At 45.1% G+C, this 22,762-nt stretch overlaps 1 protein-coding gene across 1 annotated transcript in view; it reads right to left on the reverse strand.

The window, feature by feature from the left end:
* The window catches only part of septin12 (septin 12), an 89,248-nt gene that overhangs the window by 54,011 nt on the left and 12,475 nt on the right, over positions 1 to 22,762 (reverse strand). Inside the window, exon 2 of the mRNA XM_066641766.1 lies at positions 17,421 to 18,707. Coding sequence (XP_066497863.1) covers positions 17,421 to 18,707 — 1,287 coding nt within the window. The remainder of the gene's footprint in view (positions 1 to 17,420; positions 18,708 to 22,762) is intronic.

Below are 22,762 nucleotides of genomic sequence, written 5' to 3' on the forward strand. Positions count from 1 at the left end.
CTGTCTGTGGGACAGCTGCATCAATATGGGAACATCGAGTCTTGCCATCTTCACTGTAACCTGATAGACACACACTGGAACTTTCACTTTATGCTTTTACCGTCCATTAACACAAGGTCATTTAAGGTTCCCATTCTAAGACCCCATTCTGCCCTAAATCACCTCAAACCCCGGGTACATGCCGTTTCACAACAATCAGAAACCATCCTGTAATATTTCCAGTCACTCATGTTCCAGGGACCATTTCTGAGAAGTTTAGAGACACATTAATTCAGAAAAAAAAATGTGAAAATGTTTCCAAAATGTTTAAAAACTGATTCAATTTTTAAACCAATCAAACACAGCGAACTCGAGATGGAACTCGTAACAACCATGTAACACACCGTAACACGTGTGTGTGTGAGGTTTCAAGCACCTCCACATTATTTAAGTACACATTACATCAGCGTAGATCATGTCTCTGTGTCATGTGAGGGGGGGTTTTGAAAGCTTTAAAAGATTTGGTCAGCTACAGATGCACAACATGGCAACCGTAACCTCACAGGACAACGCCGGGTGTTCAATCAAACGGTTAAAATATTCTGAACTTGTCTATATTTAATTATTGTTGTTTATTTATTTATTTATTGCAGACACACCACCCAAACATCTCTCTATAGTAGTCTTTTTCAACAGCGAAATAAACTCAGAACATTTCATGAAAATAAAGTCAGAATATTTAACATATATTTAATATATTTTGAATATTTTGTGACTAATCAGTCAGAAAGGTCGTATCCCATGACTTTAAATCAGAACACCTGATCTCTCAGCACGTAAAAAAAACATTTCAATGATAGATTTAGTACGTATTCTCCATGTATTCATGTATAGTACATATTAGCTCACTATCTGCTGCATGGAATAGTGGCTTAGCACTAAGTGGACACAGGACGAAGCCAAAAATGCATTTCAGCTTCTATAACAGATAATCAGAGAAAGGCTGGACACTGAGCTTTGGACATGACCACACCGTCAACTGACTCACTGAGCTCTCAGAATTAAAGCCTGTTATTCTTGTTCTTGGTTATGAACTCAGATACCTATAAAACTTATAATTTATAAAATAATAATAATCCGAATTCACAATTTAAATTTTGGAAGAGAAAACACAATTCGATAATTTCCCTGAACGGTTCAGTCCAAATGGAAACAAAATGGAGCTCCTAAAATATCAGAAAGAGCACGAAAAGTGTTAGAAAACCCGGCTCGTACAGCAGGGATATGATGGAACTAAGTGTGTTTTAAGGTTTGTTTTAGAAGAAATAGCTCCAAATATGCAACAAAACCTTCCAGATTTCCTGCATTAGCGCCGAGATTCCCAACGTAGCGTCTGTCAAACAAAGCATCACGTCTCTCTTATTACCCATGAGTCACTTTGAAGTACAGCTTAGAAAAAAGGTCCTTCAGAGTTTATCGTTTCCTGTTTATGGAGCTACAGAGCCTCGGGAAGAGCGTCAAAGAGCCTGAAAAATAACCCACTGCTTTTTAGCTTTTTAACATTTCATCGTCGGAGGATAAACATTCCACCCACAGACTTTAACCCTCACCTTCTGACCACCATTTGTTTGGACTTATACGCTTTAAACAGAAATCAAAATCCCAGCTAGGCTTCATTCATCAACTTCACAACCACAATTATTAAGATAACCTTTCTCTCCCCCACCACCCCCCACCCCAACAAAGGGCACGGACGCCGCCGAATGCAAATGTCGACCTACTCAGAGCGAACACGCTCCAAAATAAAAGACCAACGTTGCCGATCCTCTCTGGGGAATGAATACGGATGAAGATCATGCCTCGGGATTATGGATATCACCAGCAGTAATGAAGCTTGGTGGAAATTAATGTCAATTATTTCTCTCTCATAACGCATTGAAACAACTGGAGACATTGTGAGGAAAGTGGCGGTTCCTCACGGTCAATCCACAGTACATTTTTTTGCTTGTGATTCTAAGCCACTAGCTCCAAATGTCTTAGAGTTGAACAATTTAGAAAAACATTTTAAAATTGCAGTATTTCTGACCAAAGTGTGATTGTGATTTTAACTGCGATTATTTCTTTTCTATTAATTACTACTTTGTGTAATTGCAGAAGTCCAAAGTGCTCCTGTATGGTCAGTGGACGTGATAAAAAGGACAATGTAGATGCAAGGTAGGTAGGTAGTTCCTAATTCAGGATCAGTCATTCAGTGCATCTGATTGAATGGTAAAGCTCTATGGCGGTGTTGTTGCAAACTCCACTCTGCTGCATCAGTATCAGAGAGGGAATCAGAGAGCGTGCTGTCAAGCGAAAAGGTAAGACCCAAAAAAAAAAAAGAAAATCAATCAATACCACATGCTCCTGCCCTTTTCAGATCAAAGTCAAGCTAACAGAGGAACGGAGGAACTGTCAAAACAACCCGTGCAGGCCTTCAGGAACCACATACTTCACAGATTAAACATCCAATGCTCTGCCAAGCGTGAAAAACGCTACATTAGCCTCCTGCGATCGGCACTAGGACGACTGCGTGAGGGCAGAGGAATGGACGGATGTGTGCCAACGTCATGGCGCTCTCAGCATGATGATAGATAACAAGTTATCTGTGTGAAATCACTATGTATCAGGGGCTCATGGGTGAACTGTGTAAACGTTGGCCTAGCGTTGGGCTGATGGAGGGTATTATCGAACATTGTGATGATATCAAAAAGATTATCACGTACCATTGCAGCATGATTCTTTTTCTTTAATGTTTTTGCCATTATTTAATTTAATTATTAGATACATTAAATAACGTTGCCTTTATGTAAATAATGTGAATCAGCCTTTTCCTACGTGGATATAATTAAGTCTAAATCACACATTACGCCGTCAACAACCCAGTGATCCTCCACGGCATAGAAACCGCTCCAATGCAGCACACGGCATGCGTCAAAAATAGACCCAAAACCTATTTACCATGTCACAACATCTGATGTGCAGATCACACACACAGACTGTAATTAAACACTCACTTAACTTAAATAGACAAAAGGCCCTGTAACTCTCACATGGGGTACTTTGTAAATAAAAATGTAACAATTTATAAAATGCATATAAAATGTATACGATATTATCGTTTATTGTGATAAATCTAGAGGCAATAATCGTTTGTTTAAATTTGTCAAGTCCCTCTGCTGTTAGGATGACCCTCCTTTTCATATCACTCAGTGTTTCTCCTCCAAGCGTGTTCACGTACCTCAGAGGAAACATGCCCAACTTAAGAGCACTCTGTGATTTTCATCATGTCATTGACCCCCATCATAAACCCCCTCCTGGCTCTTGTCCTTTGCACTTGTCCTGGAGTCAAGGAGCATAATTATTCTCATTTTACAAGAGACAACTTTAAAACATTTCCTGACTATAAATATAAGACTTGAAGCTAGTGTCCAGAGTGAGAATCAATCTTTAAAACATGGGTAACTATGAAGACAGAGGCTCGAGGTGTAGCTGGGTGTCCCAATATATAAAACTATATGGGGCTGTCAAACTGTTGATATTCTTCGTGTAATTATAACTGTGTGAAAGAGCTCGTAAAGTTGAAGATAAATCTTAAGCCAACTCTTCTGGGTTTTTTTCCCCCTGCCGTGTGTTAAATCATACACTCAGAACTGTAGATCCTTCACGCTCCTCAGTCCAAACCGTTTGGCAGAAGAGAAACACAGGCAGATAGAAAACGCCCCGAAGCAGCTGCCAGGCATTAACCAGCGTTCAGTAAATCATCGGCTCTGTCCTCACACCTGAATGATGGAATCAAACACCGTCACATGCTAGGAATGAGCTGTTGGTGCGGCCAGATATAAGAACGGGGATGTAAAATAGACGCTGTGTCACATACTGCATGAGTTCATCCTTCAGTGTCTTGTTTCTCTAAAAAAAATAAAATAAACGCATGATTAAAAATATCTACCAAACGTTTCAGCATCTTGAATTATTTTCGAGACACATTTTTGCTTGATAAAGATGATAAGGTTTGGGTAACAGAGGTGAGCAAATATCAGTTTCTATTTCCTGTTAACACCTCCCCCGGAAGACCCACAATGTCAGGCACATACATTCACGCTATTATGGTATGGGGCAGCCATGGCCTGGTGGTTAGGGAACTGAGCTTGTAATGGGAAGGTTGCCGGTTCGCTCCTGTAGTAAACTAAATATCCACAAAAATAGAGATACGTGTTTTACTCTGGACTCTGGATGGGTTTATTTCGCGTGCTTGTGTGTATGAATGACGTGCCTGTTTGTGCACTGTGTTTCCTCAATCCCAGCCCTAGCACTCCAAAGAAATCCTGAAAATCTAAAACTGGAAAAGTAGGAGCTTGAGGAGAATTTCCAACCCAGAGAAACAGGCCTTGCCTTTGAGTGAGTGAACGCCTCTCACCCTATAGAACCTGAGCACAAAAAGTGCAAGGCCACCCTGGTCTTTCAGGCTGGAGTTTTCCCTCTCCAGAGACTTTCCAAGTTGTTGGAACCAACAGGTAGCTCCCTACTTTGGATCTGGATTTTAACAATGGACCACCTTTTACTTTTAGAGGCTAGGGGCAAAGAAATCTAAACACAGCACATAATCCGGATTATCCACACCAAATACTGTAAAACACATCGCTTTTTTCCAGCTTTTAGAAACTTTCATTCATGTAATTCCAAGTGCAGGATAGGACTGAGCCCTTCTCAGTGGCTTAGGTGCGACGTCTATACTAGTAATGACACACTTAAGCCCACTTGGCATGTATTTGCTTAGGAGTCGGGCCAATTCCAACAAGGCTCTGCAAGCGTACGATGAAAACCCGGAGTAATTCATGAAAACCCTCGCATTCACAAGGCTCTTACGTTCAAAGCCCGTCTGCTGGAGTTTAGCCGCACTGTCGTGACGTTCCCGAACCCTATAAGACTCATCTCCTCAGACTTAACCCCACTGTCAGCACGGCTGCACATCCACCCCATGATGTGTACATGCTCCCCCTCAGGCAGGAAATACTTTTCCACCAAGAAATAATTAATCCCATCAAATTGCCCCATTTTTTCCACAGCATCCGCCCACCCCCACCATTTGCAAGATCATGGACACTCATAAGAATCCTAGCCCAGAGGGGACAGCTTTCATTTGAGCAGTCTGGCTTCGTCTGAATCAGAGAATTACACTGTACATCCATGTTATAAAACTGGAGCCTAGCAGCTGAATCAGTTTCACACAGGTTTTTCCCTTTTCCCAGGATATCAAGGGGTCGTCTGCAGAAGAAACACTCTGTACTCTTCTGGGAAGGCTTTGTATTCGATTTCAGAACACTGCTGCAAGGATTTGATGGCATTACTTCATTAATCTTTCTGAACATTGTAGTTGGATCTCCATCGCTCCACAGCACACCATTCCACAGCTCTACAGCCCACTGCTAGGGGGCTTTAAAGCCCATTTGTGCTTCGGCGTTGACTCAGCGCAGAGTGTACACCGCAACCGGCTCAAGTGCCCTACACTATTGTGTTTGTACTTGCGTGTTGCTGTGTCTGTGTAGCTCTGCAATTACACCAACAAAACACTAGGGCTGAATGGCAAATATTTTCCTCCACTCTACGTAGTGCACAATGTACTGATGTAGTTATTTAAGGAGTAGGGTGCTAGGAAAAAAACATTTTCCCTGAGTTATTGCTTGTTGCAAGAAGTATTTTTTCCTTTTCCCCAGAGCTTCCCCTGTTTTTGCTTGTGCCCAATGTGTGGTTACGTTTCTAGACTCGTATGCAGTGTAGTTTAGGGTTTTACATGTGTTCTGTATTCAAACAGCCACATGGTGTTCCTTCCGGATTCATTTAAATCCTCTGAGAAACACTGCTGTGCGTTCCTTTAAAGTGGAAATATTATGGAAAAATTAATATAATGTTCAGTGCATGCTCACGTTAAATTTTGGATCTGAAGTCCACCAACCCTCACACTGTGAAACAAGACCACCCAGTCAGTTTTCTGTGGGCTGCCTAAAGTCAGAAAATATTGGATAAAATGAGCCACTCCTGACATTGCCCCGCCCCCTCATGAGGCTCTCCAATCACAGCGCTGTACCGCCGTTTATGTGAGTGCTCAAAACGGTTTCAACAAACGTAAACAAGGGCACTGAGTAAAACAGAGAAATCGAAAACGGAGACGAAAGAGAACTGAGTGAAAACGGCTAAAAACCAGAGCTTCTGCTCCTCGCTCCTCACTGCTGTGCGCTCGGGGTCGGGGTGAACAGCGAGCGGCTCATTATCATTTAAAGGAACAGGTGCTGAAACTGTCCGTTCTGAACACGGCTGTTTTAGACAGGAGAGAACGTAGATGTGGAGCTTAAAGCAGGTCACAGACATTCAGTTAAAACCCCAGAACGTGTTCTTTTAAGGAGAAGTGGAAAATATATCTGCTCTACCCAAGTGCTCATAGAGGTGCTCCAATTCTCTTTAAAGCAAAATGAAGATAGAACAGAGGCTGTTATCATGGAAAAGCCTGGGGGGCTGGCCTTCCGCAAATCCTGCACAAGGTCGTAGAACTGTAGTGTCGTTCATCTTTGAAGGAAATATGGCCCAACACACACACACACACACACACACCTCCTATCACAACCGGCTGCCTAACCCTGTCCGACACAAGATTCTGCTTGTGTAACTGTCACAAGAGCCCCCTTGAGTTCAGCTATTTTCCCTTGTACGGACCACGAGCGTGTGAAATCAAGCGTGCTGTTTTTCTGACCCGTAACCAAGGCACCGGAGGAGAGGGTTGCCATAACATGGAACACTTTTTTTCCAAGAAGATTTTGATAGGAACAGGAGGATTTACACTCTGTGCCCATTCTCTCCAAAAAGATTTAAAATGGCCGCCTTGTTTCTACACTTACTGTCCATTCTCTCAGCCCCACTGACCATACAGGAGCACACTGTAGTTCTACAATTACAGGCTGTAGTTAATTTAACGCCCCTTTCACTCTGTTCTTTAATGCACCCCCCCACATACACACACACAGGTCACTGGTGGATCGTTCTTTTTTAACTAAATCTTTTTGGTGGGTTGACTATTCTCAGTCCAGCACCAACACTGAGGGGTTTAAAAACTCCAGCAGCACTGCTGTGTCTGATCCACTCTACACCAGCACAACACACACTAACACCACCACCACCACGTCAGTGTCACTGCAGCGCTGAGCAAGATCCAAAATTGAAAAATTGGTCCCACGTAGACCTCTACTCTGGGGGTCTTGAGCACTGATGGATTAAAGGTGGTCTTTTGTGGCCCCCCATTAAATTTAGCTTACTACACACACCACTAGATGTGTACATCGCCACACACTTACCTCAAAGCACAAGTAATCAAAAAAAAAAAAAAGTCCTGTAATCAGCCTGTTGTGTGTTTTACGCCCATATAAGGAACTCTGGGTCTAAGACGGATTTCTCTCATTACTCTATGACAAAACAAATGGGGATTTTAGGAAAGAGGATCTTCTGTGGTACACAGCAGAATATACAATTTGTTTAACACAGAAAATCCCATTCATTTTTGCCACAGAGAAGTTCAGTTTACATCCAGAATTCCTAAAATGGACATGACACCAACTACAGAGCGACAAATTCACGTCAGCGCTCTACAGACTTCGCTTCAGACACCATTTTGTTTTCTATAAAAGTCCTTAAAAGGGAAACAAAGATGGCTGTCACCTAACTATGGTTTACGTAACAGTGCATCAGTGTGTCACACACAGGTCTGGGCTAATTGGCTACATCCTCACTAAGGAAAAATATGTCTAATGTAAATTGGATTTATTTTGGCTGCTTTAAGGATTAGCTCAAAGGCCTTTAACAATAAAAGACACAGCGGCTATGGGAAAGAAGCTGAGCACAACCATGAAAGGCTTGTCCTTCAGCTATCAACAATGATTGGGCTAGCTGGGGGGATTAGGGGAGGTCAAATGTGACCCACAGGGACATCCTTCCTTCTTTTTCTCTCTGTCTCTGTCTCTCTGAGTGTGTGCTGAATGTCAGTGTGAGCGGTCCCATTAATCCCCACTCAAATATGACAGCTCCACAGAGGCACTATGTTCTAGGAACAGCACCCGCAAGATAATTTGCTGCAAATTAAAACTTCACCACAGTACACGCTAGTAAATCAAAGTTCCAGGAACTCCGTTCCTACACTCATACAGCACATTCCACTCGAACTCTCATCCGTCATTTATCAAATATCCCGCTGTAGCCACAGGTAAGATGGTATCATTAACCTCTGTGGCTGTGACTCATGACGGCAGAATTCAACAGACTTACGGGTTAGTACCGACTTATCCAGATCCAATACTGATGGGATAACATCGCCCCGCCTCCTTGTCCGAGCCTCTCCAGCCACACACCTGGACCCACGTTTATCCGAGAGCGCAAAGACGGGGTTAAACAGAGCACAACAGACGCAACAAGCAACTGAAAACAGAAAACTAGAGCGTCTGCTCCTCACTGCTGTGTACTCGGGGTCGGGGTGAACAGCGAGCGGCTCATTATCATTTAAAGGAACAGGTGCCCGTTCTAGACAGGCCCGTTTAGAAAGAGGGAGAGTGCTGCTGTGGTGTTTGATCCTTGTGGTGTTTTGAACAAAGCAGGTCACATGTTTCATTAGGGACCCACCCCCCCCCTTTAACCAAGTTTAATCTGAAGCTAAGACAGAGTCACAGAGTCAAACTCCAAGAGTACAGAGTCGCACTCAGACCGAATTAACAACAGCCTGATTACAGCACAGTTGTGTATTTTCTCACAGACCAACCCTCCAGTCTCCCATGCAGAAAACAGCCTGGTAAACACTGCTCTGACCCACCTCCACTGGACTGATAAGATTGCTGCAGCTTGCTAATGTTGTCTTATCTGCGGAGGGAAACACATTGCAGTCTCAGTACAAAGAGAGCCGAGATATAACTGGAAATGGCACGTAGCCACGGATAACAAGCCAGGCCCGAGTGAAGGAGCTGAATGGGAGAAGGACTTGCGTAATTCTGACCAAGATAAACAAGGAAATCATCACATATTACAGCGGAAAATTGTGCACTCGCTAAGCTTGTGTCTTTCGGTGCTGACTGCAGTTTCCTGTGTCTTCTGCGACGAGATCAAACTCTCTCTTTTATCTTTCGCTCCACAGACGGCAGCACAGGAGTCTCCAGACTCTCTTTAAGCCGAGCCGGAGGGGATAATAGGGGGGTGGCCTTAAAACATCTGCTGGAGAAGAATTTATTCCTTAAATCACTGTCATTAAACATGGAATAAATTGCGCTGTATAGGGAGCAAGGGGCCTTAGACAAGTGGGGACATGATGATGAGTGTGAAGAGAGGGGGAGGACAGAGAGAGAGAGAGAGAGAGAGAGAGAGAGAGAGAGATGGATTTATGGCTGTTTTCTGTAAACTACTCTTTACCTGATTCATCTTTATGGAAGCTGGAAGTGGCACAAAAACACGACGTTGCATAACACGAGTCCTAATCAGCGCATCACTGGTCGTCTGCAGGCGGCAGATGATAGACATTTAACACTCAGTAAAACACACGAGTCGGAACTGTGCCGGCAGGGATCCGAAGGTCACCGCGAAGGAAAGGCAGCCTGGGGGGCTTTGCTCATTGAGGAACATTACAGAGGCTGGGTTTGGCCTTATAAGTGTTTTCATCTGAATCACACACACACTTTCAGATCTTCAAACCTAATTGATCTGCCTCTCACTCTGTCTTTTTTTTCTCTCTCTCTTCCTCCCTCTTTTTTTCTCTTTCCCCTTTCCTTCCGTTTCTCTCTTTCATTTCAATTAATTTTATCACTCACTCAAAGCCAGAGCAAAACAACAATTTAGGCCCCGCCCATAAGCGTGCAGTTGGTTCCTTCACAGCCTCTGTGTAACTACTCATCTATTGGCTGCACATTTAGAAACAGCAGGAAAAGTTGGAGGTTCCTGCTCCTCAGAGGCATTGATTGGTTGAAAGACTTCACTGTTTGAACACACGAGTCACATGAAATCTCTCGGGGGCAAAGATTACCTGAAAAGCAATTTGCAACAGATACGAGCAAAGGCCAAATCTGTCCGCTTTAAAAAGCCTGGAGATTCATTCCTCTGATTTCTCTGTGAAGGATGAGAGGTTAAGTACGGAAAGCCCCCTCCCAGTTCACACAGTCAGAGCCTATGTTTGGGATCCCATCAAAACAATCCTCTACGTGCTGCACATCCTCTGAACCTTCACAATGAACAATAGCAGCCTCCAAAAAAACCCTGAAGCACATGCTGTAAGCTCATCGCCATGAGTCACATGCTGCTAGACACTGAGGGAAGATTTAAAGAGAAACGCCGACCTAAATATGAAGAAGAATCCATCCATGTGTCTGAACATTAATGTGGTTTTATTGTCATTGAAGGAAGCGCCACAATATTGTACCAAAATAAAAGCATTAAAAAATATAATACAAATGTACGATGGGGCTCTGTATTAAAAAATAATGCCAACACCAAAGCCATGGTCGATGTTTATGTCACTTATGATGTCAGACTTCTGTCATCAGATAATCTACGAGAGAAGCATGTTGCATTTCTGCTCTGTATTCTTTAAAAAAAGAACTCCACAAACCCCAGTCTCCACTATCAGCTGCTTGTTTACTGCCAGAGAATCTCCACCGTCGGTCCCAGACTGAGATATGTACAGGACGGAGGAGATAAGCGCAGTGTAGTTTGGGATTGTGTCGGGAGTGGCTCCAGCAGTGTGTGCGTGAATGAGTGATCTTTTCCTCATGGTATCTCAGGACGTAGAGGAACAGCCCGATGTTGTGCTGAGCAGTTATGGGTGCTACTAAAAATAGTAACTTGCAAAACATATAAAAATGAGTCCCGAAACGTGGCGTGTCGAAAAACATGATCTGGTGTTTCCTATGGGCCTCGCCGCTCTGGAACATCTGCTGGTGCTGTGTGCCCAGATATTCAGGGAAAGAGGGAAGGCAGGAGAAAAACAAGATCCTGTACAGAAAACATGACCCACAGCATGTGATACACGTCACACAGAGCCCACAGCCCAGGGGTCGTGGCCTAAACGCAACACAGATCTGTGTTAGAGCTTTATAGAGTTCACACATCATGATTTCTGTTTGTTTTTAGATTAAATACATCACTGGTAACTGTAAAAGCATCTCACTCACCCTTTCACACACACTCACATCTCTCAAAAGATGTGGGCAGTTTCACACATTCACCCTGTCACTCACACACTAAGACCAATGGACAGTTTCACACAGCCACTCCACCTACCAACGTATGCTGTGGACTGTGGGAGGAAACCAGAGCACCAGGAGGAAACCCACACAGACACAGGAAGAACACACTGCACTCCTCACAGACAGTCACCCAGAGGAAACCCACGCAGACACAGAGAGAACACACCACACTCCTCACAGACAGTCACCCAGAGGAAACCCACGCAGACACAGAGAGAACACACCACACTCCTCACAGACAGTCACCCGGAGGAAACCAAAGCAGACAGAGAGAGAACACACCACACTCCTCACAGACAGTCACCCGGAGGAAACCAAAGCAGACAGAGAGAGAACACACCACACTCCTCACAGACAGTCACCCGGAGGAAACCCACGCAGACACAGGGAGAACACACCACACTACTCGCAGACAGTCACCCGGAGGAAACCCACGCATACACAGAGAGAACACACCACACTCCTCACAGACAGTCACCTGGAGGAAACCCACGCAGACACAGGGAGAACACACCACACTCCTCACAGACAGTCACCCGGAGGAAACCCACGCAGACACAGGGAGAACACACCACACTCCTCACAGACAGTCACCCGGAGGAAACCCACGCAGACACAGAGAGAACACACCACACAGAGAGTGACCCTAGAAGAGGATCCCACCCAGGACTCGGAGACCCTCAAACAACAGAACCCTTCAAACAAACTGAGAAACACCACTAGTCCCCGCTCTGTTTGTTAGAATATAAACACATAATTATGGAAGCTATAATAATAATCATTCTCATATAACAACCCTATCTTTTTTTTATTCAGTCCAGAAGAAGAATGACCTGAACATCAACACGTCCATCACAACACACCCCCTGGAGCGCAAACGCAGCAGAGGCCAGTCGGGGGTGCTTGGCTCCGGGCAGCACCTACTCTCCCTCCCCTTCAGCTTCCGCTGGAAATTATAAATCACCACGGCACACTGAGGCATGTTTACTTTCGGCAGGGGGGAAACACAGCAGTGTGGGGGTCTCCTGAAACCCAGCTGCCTGGGGTCCATATGGATGTCAAAGTCAAAAAAAAAAAAAAAAAAAAAAAAAAAGAAAGACGCGTCGAGGTTAGTTTACTCTGACCCTGTGAAACATAGCCGATGTGCCTTGGGACATGGACAATCTGCAGCCAAACCAAGTGCCTGGCACAAACTACACCCTCGATTTTCTCTGAGCTTGAGAAAATAGGAGCAGTACCCTCCCATTACATGACCCCAGGAAGGAAAGGGAAGAGAAGGAGGAGTGGGGAAAAGAAAGAAAGAAAAACAAAAGCTGTAAAGAGAAAAATAGTGGGTGTGAGGAACAATCACTCCGAGCTTTCTATCTAGAATCTTCTCCAAAGGATGTCAGCATTTTTCTTCTATTTTTGGGGCCCATAAAATACAATACAATCTCGGTTTTATAGTGCTTAAGCATGCTAATGTGGAGATCTGGAGCCCACCAACCCACACACTTTGAAACAAGACCACCCAGTCAGTTCTCTGTGCACTGCCTATTCTGAAAACATGGGTTAAAACGAGCATTTCTGATTGTGCTCCGTTTCTCACATCAAGTGCAGGCTTTAAAACTGTCCCGCCCCCTCCTCTCAGTCTCTCCAATCACAGCAGTGGCCCAGCGTTTATGTGAGAGCTTATACAGTGCAAAACGTACACGATCAGCTCTGGAGGAATAAGGGCAGCGAGTGAAAGAAGAAAGAGAACCGAGCAAAAACAAGAGCTTCTGCTACTTGCTACTCGCTGCTGTGCTCTCGGGGTCAGGGTGAACAGCGAGTGGCTCGTTATCATTTAAAGGAACAGGTGTTGAAACTGGCGGTGTTCCCTTGTGGAAAAGCGGAAGAATACGGCCCTTTGAAAGTGTGCCCAGGCCACATCTGGTGTTCCCCAATATGTCAAACCGAGCAAATCCACAGTGACCGCGTACTTTGTTCCACTTTGAAAACCAACAGCACGTGTCATTTAGCCCACATCCCTCAACATAAACAGACCCCGACGTCTCTAACACGTCCCAGATTAAGAAGGAAACTTCAATTAACTCCGATCAACACACATCGCCACGTGTTGGCCCCTGGTGCCAGCGCCTCAACCTCAAATGTTCCCTCGCAGCTGTTTGATGTTTGTAAACAAACCTCATTCAAAGCAGACCTCACCCCTTTATGACAGAGTCCCACTCCGATGCCTCGTCCTTGCCTTCGTTAACTGGAGGTTTTTATCCCTAGCCTCTGCAAAACACTGAGGTTCTGCGGTGCGGCTCTTTGTTGGTGCATTTTGCTTTCATCAGCAGCCTTTTGAAGACCCAGATGTCCTGACCCTGGGGCCGCCGATACACTGCTGATGCAGAGCTGTAATCTCACACACGCTGCCACTATGGTGATACAATCCATTTCCTTTTAGGTCCCACAGGCGGTGGCTTCCATCTCGAAAACACGACACATTTCTGTCTGTCAGGCGACAAAGCTTTTAAACTGCTTCGAGTCTGGAGCCTTGTTCCGTTACTTGCACCCTCACAAATTGTGTTTGCACTTACCCATTTAGCCCCTTTTAAGGTGCTTTTCCACTGCATGGTTCCTACGCTACTCGATTCCCCCAAAATGTAGCTCACGATGTTTAAAAATACAGTCTCTAACAGGAACAGTGGGCTCTGTAAACAACATTAACTGGAGTGGTCATAAAAAAAACAACACTCGTTATAAAATCCAGAGTACTGTTTCCTCGGCACTTGCTAGCTCTCATTTCTGTTCGCACACAGCACTTACGCAGTAAGGTCTAGGCCCGAAATGGCTCACGAATTTTCTCTGCGCATCGCCGACTGAGCCACAGCTGAGAAATGGAACCTGAAAGCATTTGAATGGTGAAGAGACCACTGTGAAAAAGATGAGGATGTTGCTCTATTTCTGCTCTAGAGGTGGGAAACATTGACTTGCTTTTACACATTACTTAAGGAGGAACTGACTGCAAATTCAGGAGAGCGCCAACTGCATGAAAGTTAATACTTAAAAAAAAAGTGCTTCAATACTAAACTAACGAGTTACAAATGAGTTACAGACAAACAGTAGTTCAGCATCTTACAAGCTACAGTCGTTTTCTTATTCAATCGTTCTGTTCCACCTTAAATGATTCAGAGCTTCTGATTGAACACAAAAAAAAAGAGGGGTGGGGGGTGGCTGTGAGAACAGCAGTTCTCCAGAATTGTTGATTTAAGTGTTGTTTATTGATTGTTATTTTGGGACTGAATACAACTCCGTATGCTGACAGATCAGTTAAGTTTTTTTTTTTAAATTTCTTGTTGCACCATCCAGCTCTCCCTGGACTATTTCATTGGCCATCAAACAAAAGTGCGTTTGAACCTCTTCAAAAGACCGTCATTTCACAGGCTGCCTTCACGTGCCGAATAACAACAAATGTGATCTCTACTGAAGCTTGGACATTTTACAGATGTCGAGTTTGTGCTGGGTTTTCTTGTGACTGACACTTCTCTCCGGCCAATCAGCTTTGCAAGGCGTAGACATCACAGTTTAGTCACTACTCTGGTACTAAAAACTTACCCAGGTCCAGATACCAGACACTAAATTTAATCTTAAAACACTCCTACAGCAACTACAGATAAATACCTGATTATACTAATCAGGTTTAAGATATTTCACTTGGAACTTCTCAGGGAACGTCTACGTTTACGAGGAAACATCTTTTAAGGTAGAGCGGACCTTGTGGAACTGGTCTGTAGGTTTTTTATTCACTGTTTGAATCACCACAGACACTCATTTGTAACTTGAGTTGTTTAGTTTTGTAGCACTGTCAGTAATGCATTTAGCCGTCTCACAAGTTTGGTGACATTTCCACCGTGATCCGACAGAGCAAAAATAAGTCAATATTGCCCACTTATAGAGCAGCAATAGAGCAGCATCCTCACCTCACTTTGTGCTTATCAATGTTTGGAGTTCGAGACTTGTTCTAGTTCTAATTTAGAGGATGGTAGAGGACTAGCATACCGGACTAAGCTAGTATGTTTTTTCAATCATTAACAGAAACTGGGGATTCGTAAATACATCAGACTGGTTTCGAGGGTGCAAACAGACTTGAGAGCTACCAAATGATGAGTAAACAAGTTCTGAATTTTATAAAAAGTGTTTTGGGTTTTTTTTAAGCACAGACAGTGGTCGAGGCCTGAGCTGGAAACAGACCTGACTCACAGGCCTCGGGCAGGATCCTGGTTCTCTGTGGATGCCAGGGAACCCTGAACTGGGTCTTCGGCGATGACAGGCCTCCCCACACTGTTATCACTGTTCGCACTCAGCTATTTGTTGATCTGCCAGGAATTCCTCCCTTCCCCTGTTTTTTTTTTTTTTTTCCCTTGCTCTCCCTCCATGCTGTACACCACAGAGATGTGGAAAGACAGCTGTGGTGACAGCAGCACTTCAGCTGTGAGCCTTGCCTCCAGACCTGCACACATTTGTTTACTTAGCTAATGGTGTTCCTACAGAGGGACGGAAATGCTTTAGCAGGAAGGGGGGAAAAAAAAATCAATACATGGAGCAATTGATGTGAATAGAACAAAAAATGTTTGCTATATAAACTCATTTGGGACTTCCTGGGTGGGCACTGGACTCACCTCCTTAAAGGCATGGCTCCAATAAACATGTGGCTAGCAGTGAATGGACGCTCTCAGCCCATAATCAACCATTTCTATAATGGTTGTGGGTGGCTTTCAGTCACAGTGGGCAGCATTAGCTTTGTAAAATAAACATATTATTAAAGCAACACTAGGTAGCATTTTTGTCATAAAATTACAGCTTCAAAATCATTGTGATGCTTCACTGAGCTGTAATGGGGAGGTCAGGGCCTCTGGCATTGCTACTCCAGGGTCAGCCCTGCAGAAACTGCACTATGTAACATTTGGAGGTAGGTAACCTAGGTATAATTTGGGTTTTTATAGCACTGCACTAAAGCCAAAGGGGAGGGGGGAGTGGGGGTGGTTTCCTACCTGCCTCCACAATTACATAGTGCAGTTTCTGCAGTGCTGAGCACAGAGTAACCCCAGCAGAGGCTCTTTTCGTCCTGTTACAGCTCAGTGAAGCATCACAATGAGTTTGAAGCTGATAGTGAAGGTAAAAATATTATTATAGTGTTTCTTTAAATTAATATACTATACACACTAGTGCTATTGTTATAGCTTCAGTGCTCTGTGGGCGCAAGGCAAAAACAAACCCTGGAGGGGGTGCTAAACTTCACCGGGTGACACACACACACACATTCACTCACACCTATGGACATTTGAGACACCAATCCACCTACCAACATGTGTTTTTGGACCCTGGGAGGAAACCGGAGCACCCGGAGGAAACCCACACAGACACAGGTAGAACACACCACACTCCTCACAGACAGTCACCCGGAGGAAACCCACGCAGACACAGGGAGAACACACCACACTCCTCACAGACAGTCACCCGGAGGAAACCCACGCAGACACAGGGAGAACACACCACACTCCTCACAGACAGTCACCCGGAGTGGGACTCGAACCCATAACCTCCAGGTCCCTGGAGCTGTGTGACTGCGACACTAACCTGCTGCACCACCGTGCCGCTCCAAAGAAAAACATGCATCTCCAAAACAGTAATTTAACAATAAACTTTCTCAACTGTCAGTGGAAGTCAATGTAAAAATATTTTATTCTAATTAATTGTGGAGAATTCTTATTGGTCGATTCACACAATGTGAAGGAAAGCTGCTGGGTTCCAATGACAGTAAAGTTAAAATCAACCCAAATGGAGATTTGAGGGCACTGTGAGAGAAACAATAACAATTCAAAACAAAATGTGGCCTCCTCAGATTTAAAACATGACAGGGCTTCCTCAGTCTCCCCTTCACCTGTTTACATTGAAGAATCAAAGTCCCTGCGACAAAGATGACAGTGTAGTGTGGGGACGTGCTAGTGTGAGCGACCTCGGATGTTCAAACAATGTAGCTGCATTAAATAATATCATAAACAGAACGTGCCACCCTCAGTCTCCATGAGGCATGTCGTCACATTTTATAATCCATATGCATCGGACCACAATATAGGCCTACAAAGGAGGCCTTTAAGGGAGGGCTAATCATACCTTCTGATCTCTTGAGCTCCTTGTGTTGTGCTGCGAGGGTCTCTCTCTTGATTCCGTTGCTGAGCGGAGTAAGGGGGCTCAGGCTAGGCACTGGCACTTTGGCTTCTGCTCTGGAGAAAGATGCGATCCTCTGGAGAATGGAGCCCACGCTCTCCTTGGCCGGGGACTCGATTCGCAAGGTGCTGCTGGGTGGAGGTGATGCCGCTGGAGCGATCTGGACCACCTGAGGCTGAGAGACCAGGTTGAAGCGAGGTGTCTGAGCTGGGGAAAGCAGCACTGGAGATTCACTGATGGTGGGGACTGGAATGGCTCCTGGAGGAGTGATTGGATCTGATTTCTCTGTGGTGTAGCTGTGAACCGCAGGAAGATCAGTGCTGTCCAAGCTGCTGACTGAAGCAGAAGAGCTGGCAGATACAGTGGGGCTGGTGGACGCTGGGTGAAACCTCGGCTGAGGTTTTGGCGCCATTGGACCCTCCTGTGTTTGGGGTTTGACCACGAGGTTATCGAGGTCAAGAGGGAACTTGTGGAGTCGAGGTGGCTCTTTGGCTTTTGGAGGCTGGTGATTGGTGCTGGAATCATTCCCAATGGTGCTGTTGTAGTTTTGAAGCCGATGTGCATTCCAGGTAACGGAGGGATTGGGGAACCTGGACCCGGGGGACACTACTTGTCTCACTCCTCCACTCTCCGCCATCTGGAGGTCCAGCGAGGGCATAGAACCATGGCTGATACCCAAGGGCTCTGTGGGAATCACGAGAGGACCGTCTAGCTCTGAGTGGAACATGTTCCCATGGGAGGAGAACTTCTTCAAAGCAGGGCTTCCCAAGCGCTGGGCCTTATGCTCACTCACGCTCATGGGGCTTTGTGGTGGGCTGGTGTAGGAGCTCATTTTGGATGATGCTTGGTATTCCAGACTGGAGGACGAACTATGAAGGCTGTCGTTGTCGCTGCCAGGCCCTGAGCAAGAGTTAAAGCCATTGGGGTTGAATCTGTTTTGGAAGGAGGCAGCACGGTTCACCCCGATGTTGGAGTTGATCGCTGGCTTTCCCATGGTTCCCCGATTGAAGGACAAACTGGACACCATCCGGGTCTTCATGGCAGGGCTTTGGGCAGGGCTGGAGTTCAAGCTGATTCTCGAGCGATATGTCGGGGACATGTGGTTGCCTGCACTCCGCACTTCACCGGCCTTGCTCAGAATGGAGCTGGGACTTATGGGGGATGTGACCGAGGAGGTTGGGGAGAACTGGGGGATCTCGTCCACATCTTCAATATCGAAGGATCTCTTCAAGGCTGTGGAGGATAGAAAAAAAAGGGAAAAAGGAACGTGTGAATACCCGCAAAAAGCAAGACGGCTCCAGATTAACGAGGCCGTAAATGCGTAAGAAGGAGAATTATGACAAGGTTTATGCGGGCTGTAAAACATATACGACACCATTTATGCTCACATTTGGCTTTCATTAAACAAACAAGTTTGATGCTTAAACCTTTACGGCTTGCATTGCATTTCACGTTGGCGATAGTGATATACACGGCATCTCAATGTTAGAAATGCTCTGAAATGTTGGCGCTGCTCTGAAGTGTAAATCAAATTCCTAAACGCAAATAAAAGGAAGGTATCTGGCCATTTTCAGCGTGTGATTATGATTTTTTATTAAAGGCCTCTTTTGTGTAAATCAAAGACATTTGTTTTTACAGCAACATAAATCAATCAAAAGTTTCAATCCTGTCCTAGCGCACTTTTACGGAGGCACTAAAAGGCCGTAAGGCCTGCTGAGTTGTGTATATAGGCCGCTTGGATGCCTCCCTCTCTGAACGGACCTCTGTCAGACACACTGTAAAACTCGGGCCGTAATTACGATGGTGTCTGTTTGATCTCGCTTTGAGCCTGCCATGACATCACCGTATAAAGATATGCTTCGTTCCTCCGGCCAGGTTCTGTCTCGCAAAACTCGTCTCCTTAGATTCACTGTAAACTAAAATCATTAACTCGAAGCAGACCTGAGTGTGTTTTACTTCTGCAACAACAAAGGCTTTGGAACAACAGCGATGTCCTTACTAAGGCATACAATCTGTTCTCTTTACTACAGTCTGTTAATAAACTCGGAGCTAATTCTAGGACATCTGTGGCTCTGTTTGGGCTCTTCCTGGCTGGGAATTCAGTGTTCAGTACTTGAAAAAGAAACCGTAAGCAGCATAACAAAATGGCAAACAATGCAAAGGCACCTTAAGAGTAAAAAACAACTGGTTCAAACAAGGCAAAGGAAACACTGGGTCCAAAACTAAAAAAGACCCCTGAGCTACTGAATGGTAAGTCTCCACCTGGAGCATGTAAATTGTGGTGACACTGCATAATCCCTTCATTCCCACAACCTGCGACACAAAGCACCACTGCAAACAGTGCTTTTCCGACCTTCTGGCTTTGTGAAAGGCAGTGGCTCTTCCTCGGGCACAAAGAGCCGATTCACAGTCGCTGTGTCAGGGGCCGAGGGCTTGGATTACAGTGGGGGGCCTTTCGCCGTGACCCAGAATTCCTCTGGAGGACAATGAGACTGTCCTGAGAGCTCCGTGGCTGGACGCAAGCTAAAGTAGCAGCGAGAAATGTTTTGCGTGGGCTTCAGCGCAATGCACAATGACAGCGGAAACACACCAGCAGCCGGTGCCTTGAAGAGCTTGAGCTTCTAACCCTCTTTCATTTGAGGGTTTGTCTAATCCATGTAATTCGTGCAGAAATAGAAGAACACATACATTTAAATAGGGCATTAAATAAGATTATTATGGGACGTTCTATAAAATAAAATCACTTTTTCAATGCATTTACACATTAATGTGGAGATCTGGAGATCACCAACACACACACACACACACAGACACTAAAACAAAGCCAACCATTCAGTTTCATGTGGGCAGCCTAAATCAGAAAACACGAGATAAAATGAGACGTTCTGATCCTAATTCACTTCTGAAGTCAAGTGGGGTGACTTTAAAACCGTCCCACCCCTTCGTCTGAGTCTCTCCTATCACACTGCAGGACCAGCGTTAAAGTGAGGGTACAAAGACACACAGTTAGCACAATGACAACAGAGAAGAAAGAGAACTGAGTGAAATCAACTAAAAAAACAGCGCTCCTTGCTCCTCACTGCTGTGCACTCAGGGTTGGGGTGAACTGTGAGCGGCTCATTACCGTTTAAAGGAACAGGCACTGAAACCGTTCATTCTGAACAGGGCTGTGGTTTGGGCCTTGTGGTGCTTTGACCGACAGATAGACGTTTCAGTAAGACCCCAGAACTGTGTTGATCACTCATGGAAAGGTGAGAATACCCCACTTGAAAAAGCTGGTTTGTGGAAGAGAATAGTGTGGTGAAACATGTGAAGATAACATTATCGTCAGGAGTTGCTCAGAAATCCATAATTCATGTGATATTTCTGCCACTTCACCCCCTCCTTTTCACATGTTAAATTACCCCCTGCAGTGTTATAAGTCTAACTCTTAACGTGGAAAAAGCAGACACCATGACGGCTGGCTGACAGCAGCTAGAGTTGGATAAATTTCCAGCTTTTCAGGTGCATTTGTCCTGCACTGTGTAAACGTCGTGTTATCAGCCAACCCCTATCACGCCATCGCCAGCAGCAGCTCTGATTTTTATCACTGCTCTTCGGAGCTGGAGCACATTTCTCCCTGTAGAGCGTGCTGCCAATTAGAGTCACGGAGCCGACCAGCACTACATCAAATCACATTTCACAGCACCCCCCCCCCCCCGTACAGTGAGCGGACCACAACCCCTTTGTTTCTGCTCCTTTCTGCTCGCCCCCGTCGCAGAACCACACAGCTGCGAGAGTTTAAGCTCTAATCAGATTCCAGCAGTGGGGATGCCTTTGTGTGCGATAGCGACACACGCTGCCTTTCCCTCCAGGGCTATGGAGAAGAATCTGTTTCGAGGAGGACACCATTAGGAAGCCTTTTGATCCAATAGAGGCACCGTAGGTGACTGCACAATGACACTTGAATTGATGGAGAGGCGCTCACTACTTTAGCTAACTGCCAGGGCTGAGAGATCAAACATTTTTAATCGTTTCTGGCTGAAATTGCAATTTGGGACAGCAGCAAGAGCTGAAATTTGGAGCACAGCCCTTAGTGTCAATGCTGTGGTCTTAAACCACAACAGTCATGTCATTCCATGAGCCATTATACTGACACTCACACCACCTTTCCACCAAAAGAACCCTGCTTCTTTAACCAGATCCATTCAGGATTCTTGGAACCTTGATGCTGTCCAGCGAACAACCTCTCGATTTTCACCCGGGGGTGGGGGTGCTTTGCTCGGTTTCAGCATCACTGGCTGAATTCAGCGCCAGCTGCAGAGCCAGAGATAAAGGGAGAGAGTCAGCACAGTGTCATGGTTAATCCATTGTTTACAGATGGTTCGGCTCATACTGATATATGACACACATGTATAAAAGTTGCCGAGTTCTGAGCCTTCCTGCTGAGCTCAGGAACAATGTGAACAGCAGAGAAACGTAGCCAAAGCACAGCGAGTCGTGCTCAACACAGACCCAGAAAACACATTTGCCACTTCATTTTGGAACACAAAGAGTGTTGAATACTTTATTTAAGGCTCTGTGCTCTTTCTGGAGCTTCTTTAGCTATTACAGCTTGAGCTGAAGAACCTACTTTCCTTTGGTTCCAACTGAGAATGAACTTTTCTGGTTGAGGAACGAATTCACGTTGGTGGAGAAGAGTCAGATTCATCCAAATTAGGTTTGTAAATGGGAACCCAAACAGTTCCTCTTTGGTGGCCTGGAGAGACCAGAAAAATCAGTGCTATAAACATGGCTACCTCCACATTGGGGCCCCACATTATGGAGCCTAAACTGGATCATTCAAAAGGTGACAAATCTATTTGATTCTTCACCTCCTGATTGATTCTTCAGCTGTTCTTAACAGAGAAGGTGTAAGCACAGTAAATATTTATCTCCTTTATGTTATTTGCTAGTATTTAGTGGGAAAATGTCTGCAAAATCATTTTTTTTCTGCTGTTCAGAGAGAGAGAGGAATCCAAGTGGCATGGAGCCTAACAGCCCTCTTCTCAGTGCAGCACAGGCAAGTGTAAACTTGCACTCCCCTTTGACGGAGATAAAGAGGAGCTGGTATCAGGTAATTACTGGCACCCTGTCAAACACTCAGGAAATAATTACGCTCAGTCTCTGCGCTCTTTTCTTGCAACTTTGCAGGGGTTTAATCCTCTCTGCCTTCACACCGAGTGCCCTCCTGGAACTGACACAAAGAAAAAAAAAAAGATGGGAGCCTGAAGATTCCACTTCTGAGCCCTTGCAGAGAAAGAGAAGAT

This window comes from Hoplias malabaricus, chromosome 13, assembly GCF_029633855.1.
Source record: "Hoplias malabaricus isolate fHopMal1 chromosome 13, fHopMal1.hap1, whole genome shotgun sequence".
Taxonomy (NCBI): Eukaryota; Metazoa; Chordata; class Actinopteri; order Characiformes; family Erythrinidae; genus Hoplias; species Hoplias malabaricus.